Source organism: Nicotiana tomentosiformis, chromosome 10 (assembly GCF_000390325.3).
Source record: "Nicotiana tomentosiformis chromosome 10, ASM39032v3, whole genome shotgun sequence".
NCBI lineage: Eukaryota > Viridiplantae > Streptophyta > Magnoliopsida > Solanales > Solanaceae > Nicotiana > Nicotiana tomentosiformis.
The window spans coordinates 10,558,900-10,563,832 of record NC_090821.1 but is presented as its reverse complement, the minus strand read 5'-3'; the positions used below and the strand labels follow the sequence as shown (position 1 = coordinate 10,563,832).

The window sequence follows — 4,933 nt, the reverse complement described above, 5'->3', positions numbered from 1 at the left end:
CTTTAAGCTCTTGTGTTAAGTTATATTCCAAAGTTTCAATGATGACAACGTTCACTTACCTGGTTTGCAGGAATCGAATTCATCAAAAGAAAAGAATACTAATGAGAAGCTATCCAAAGATGTGATTGCTGAATTAATGGACAAGAAGAAGGAATCAAATTTTAGCATATCCATTCGGCCTCAATCAAAGGAAATCATGTTACAAATCAATGAGCTATTGCCAGCAAATATTAAGTATCCTTAATTAATCTCAATTGTAGGCTTGAATGTCTCCTCAATGTAAGCCTGTGACAAGGAAAGTCACGATCGAATCCGGTCCCTCACAAGAGCAGGATTCGAAGAGGCATCCCTTGGGTCAAATCCCTTTGTAGATCTCGTGCCTCTATTTCCGGTCAAGGATCAACGACTCTCTTCTTTCCTATAAGAAATCTGCTAAGATCAAATGGAAGACTTGCGCAACTACACACATTGTTTTCTAAGTCTCTCTACTTCTTAGCCTAAATACTGTAATCCTCAGTTTATCAGGGTCTCATAACATAGGAAGAATTAGAACACAAAAGAGAGTTGTGTCATTATTTAGAATTCATTGTTGCTATACTTCGTTGGTGGTGAACGAATCAAAACCATCTGTATTGTAATACTTTCAGTATCTAAAGGAAACCCTTATGACCGAAGGAAAACTGGATGTAAGTACCACACCGGTACCGAACCAGTATAAAATCGTTGTGTGTTATTCACTTTACATTTATTGTTTATCTTACGTTCTGCTCTTAATCTAGTCAACTAAAATCATCGTTAGTCGACTATTTTTTAATAGACCACAATTCACCCCCCTTTCTTGTATCTTCAATTGGTATCAGGGCAAGACTCACAATCTCTGCTTAACAGCTGGTGAGAAAAAGATCATTGGATCTAACACTGTTGTTGGTGCACTATTTCAAGAAGGAACCTCTCAGGTTCGACCTCCTTATTTCAACGGACAACACTTTTCTCATTGGAAAGTGCATATGGAAACATACACGATGTCATATGACATTAAAGTTTGGAGTGTGATCAAAACGAGAAATCTTCCAATCCCACCAAAGAAGGATGCCAATGGTCAAGTCATCGTATCAACTGATCCTCTTGACTTAGATGACTACACTGATGAACAAGCTATTGTCATAACTATAAATTCCAAAGCAAAAAATCTATTGTACAATACTATCAGTGGAGAAGAGTATGAAAATATATCAAGTTTTGAAACAACCAAAGAAATGTGGGACAAACTGGAGGTCACGTACGAAAGAACTAACAAAGTGAAAGAAACAAAGATCAATCTTTTGGTTCGAGACTACGAGCTATTTCAAATGAAGGATAAAGAATCAATGAAAGAGATGTTCTCCAGGTTCAGTAAAATTCTTGGAGATCTGAAGTCCTTTGGCAGACCTATCAAAAGTGATGAACAGGTTAGAAAAATTCTCAGGAGTTTACCTACCATTTGGCAGTCAAAAGTTATCGCTTTGGAATATCAGGATCTTGACAAAATTTCGTATGATGAACTGAGAGGTGATCTAATTTCTTTTGAGAAAACTCACTTGGATAGACAAATTTAGGAAAAGAAGAAAATTGTTGCCTTTAAGGAAACCGTGGCTGAACCAGAAAATGAAGAAGAAGAAGAAGAAGAAGGAGGAGGAGAACAAGATAAAAACATTGCCATACTCTCTCAAGTTGTAACAAGCATGATGAGGAAAAATAGAAATAGCAGAGGAGGGAAGCCTAACTTTAGGAAAGGAAGGATAAACAATGAAACTGATAAAAATGATGGAAGATGCTACGAATGTGGAAAGTTTGGTCATATTCAAGCTGATTGTCCTGAACTAAAGAAGAAACTCAGCAGAAACATGCAAAAGAAGAAATCCTTCGGAGCATGGAGTGATGAAGAAGAGTCTGATCATGAGGAAGTTGCTAATATATGTTTCATGGCTATGAATGAAAATGAAGATTCAGGGGAGCTTGGACTAATGACAGATGAAGATGATGAGGAAGACAACTCAAGAGAACTTGGCCTTATGGCACACGAAGGAACTAGTGAGGTACATCTTCCCATATACCCTAATTGTTATGAACTTCAAGAATTTGTTGATATTGCTCTTGCAGATATCGGAAAAGTTGTGAATGAACTTAGAAAGATCAAGAGAGAAAAGAAAGACTGGGCCCTGAAACTGGAAGTATGTGAAATTGAGCGTGATATGCTACAGGATGAAGTTAATGAGCTTCAACTTCAATTGAATGGATTGCAAAAATCCACCAGTCACAACTCAGTCAAATCAAATCAGACTACTCATCACAAACAAAAATTTCTTGCATGTTCGTTTTGTGGTAAAAATGGCCATAGTACTACCCAATGCAGGAAAAGAATTAGAGCAGAAAAAGGTTCTGGAAACTCTAATAGTCCACCATGTTTTTATTGTGGTAAAAGGGGTCATACCTCAAATCGTTGCAGGTTCAAGGATAACAGGAGATGGGTCTAGATACCTAAATCTTCAAATCAAGCTAACACTCAGCATTCTAACCATTCAGGACCCAAGCAAGCTTGGGTACCTAAAAACAAGTAACTTTGTTTTGCAGGAACACCGCAAGAAGAATCGAAAAGGAAAATGGTATCTCTACAGCGCGTGTTCCAGACATATGACTGGTGACAAACAATTGTTCAAATCAGCCACCAAACTAGATGGAGGAACATCTACCTTTGGAGACAAATCCAAAGGAAATATAATTGGTGTTGGAAAAGTTTCTCTGAACTTAACATGTGATGTAGATGAAGTCTACCTGGTTGATGAACTCGGCTATAATCTTCTCAGCATTAGTCAACTATGTTACAACGACTATGAGGTTCGTTTTAAGAAACATGGCTGGTTTATAGAAGATGAATAAGGTAAAATCATTCTTTCAGGCAATAGAGATAGAAATGTCTATACTATCAGCAATTTAGATAGTCTTGGAGATCAAATTTGTCTTACTTCCATGATTGATGATCCCTGGGTCTGGCTTCGAAAAGTTGGTCATGTCAGCATGCATACTATTCAAAAGCTTTCTAAACATGATCTTGTAATCGGTCTTCCAAAACTAGATTTTTCAAAGGATCATATCTGTGATGCATGTCAACTGGGAAAACAAACTCGCTCTTCTTTCAAAATTAAAAACATTGTTTCCACCTCCAAACCTCTTCAATTATTGCATATAGATTTATTTGGTCCAACTAGAACTGCTAGCATAGGTGGTAGGAAATATGCTTTTGTCATTGTAAATGATTTCTCTAGATTTACCTGGGTTATGTTTCTAAGTCACAAAGATGATGCTCTAAGGAAGTTTGAAGTTTTCTGTAAGAAGGTTCAATGAGAAAATGGATACTACATATCTACTATCAGGAGTGATCATGGAGGAGAATTTGAAGGCAGAGCTTTTGATAATTTTTGCAACGATCAAGGAATCTCTCACAACTTCTCTTCACCAAGATCACCGCAGCAAAATGGAGTAGTAGAGCGTAAAAACGAACTTTACAAGACATGGCAAGAACCACGATTGTGGAAAATCCTTACCTCATCACTTTTATGTAGAAGTTGTGAGTACAACATGCCACATCATCAACAGGTGTCTGATTCGACCAATCCTCAAAAAGACTCCTTATGAACTATGGAACGGTAAGAAACCCAATATCAGCTACTTTCACCCTTTTGGATGCAAATGGTTTATCCACAACAATGGAAAGAACAATCTGGATAAGTTTGATCCTAAGAGTGATGAAGGTATATTTCTTGGATACTCTCCTTCAAGTAGAGCATATAAAGTTTACAATAAAAGAAATTTATGCATTGAAGAATCAATTCATGTTGTTTTTGTTGATACTAACCCTCGCCCAAAGAATGAAAAAATTCCTGAAGATGAGGAAATCTCGTTTGTCCCTAAATCTGTTATTGTAGGAAAGGATCATCAAAGTGAGTCAGCTGTTCAATAGACTCAACCAGCTAAAGAGCCCGAAGAAAATCTCGAACTGTCTCCAGCAGATCAGTCGATTAATGTAGAAAGAGAACCTTCCTCAAACACTCCAAATGAATGGAATAGTGAACCTGGCTATCCTCACAAATTCATTATAGGAGATCCACAGGAAGGAATCACTACAAGAAGGTCACAGAAGAACAAATCTCATGTGGCTCTTATTTCTCAACTTGAGCCAAAGAAAGTGGATGAAGCTCTCAAAGATACTCACTGGATAAGTGCTATGAAAGAGGAACTAGATCAATTTGAAAGAAATAAAGTATGAGAATTGGTTCCAAGACTTTCAAACTCATCCATCATTGGAACTAAGTGGGTATTCAGAAACAAATTGAATGAATCAGGTCAAGTGGTTCGAAATAAAGCAAGATTGATTGCTCAAGGATACTCTCAGTAAGAAGGAATCGACTATGATGAAACCTTTGCGCTTGTAGCGAGACTCGAATCCATACAAATATTACTTGCTTTCGCTGCTCACAAAGGAATCAAGCTGTTTCAAATGGATGTTAAAAATGCGTTCCTAAATGGCCACATCTCTGAAGAAGTATATGTGAAGCAACCACTAGGATTTGCAAACGTCACCTTTCTTGATCATGTATACAAGCTGACTAAAGCTTTGCACGGTCTCAAACAAGCTCCTCGTTCATGTTATGAAAGGTTAAGCTCTTTTCTTCTAAATCAAGGGTTCAAAAGAGGTAATATCGATACAACTCTTTTTATTAAGCATTCTAGTTCAGGTAATCTTATTACTCAAATTTATGTTGATGGTATTATTTTTGGTAGTCCTAACTCTGTTCTATGTGAAGAATTTGCTCTTTCCATGAAAGGAGAATTCGAAATGATCATGATGGGAGAACTGACATTCTTTCTCGGACTTCAAATCAAACAGTCTCCTAAA

At 37.1% G+C, this 4,933-nt stretch overlaps 1 protein-coding gene across 1 annotated transcript; it reads left to right on the top strand.

Moving 5' to 3' along the window:
* The first annotated feature begins 665 nt into the window (after positions 1–665).
* LOC138899749 (uncharacterized) lies at positions 666–3,381 on the top strand. The gene is made up of 5 exons (XM_070186439.1): positions 666–686; positions 861–1,448; positions 1,596–2,507; positions 2,611–2,848; positions 2,936–3,381. Exons 1-5 carry the CDS (start codon positions 666–668, stop codon positions 3,379–3,381), a joined length of 2,205 nt encoding a protein of 734 aa, XP_070042540.1.
* Positions 3,382–4,933: the final 1,552 nt, after the last annotated feature.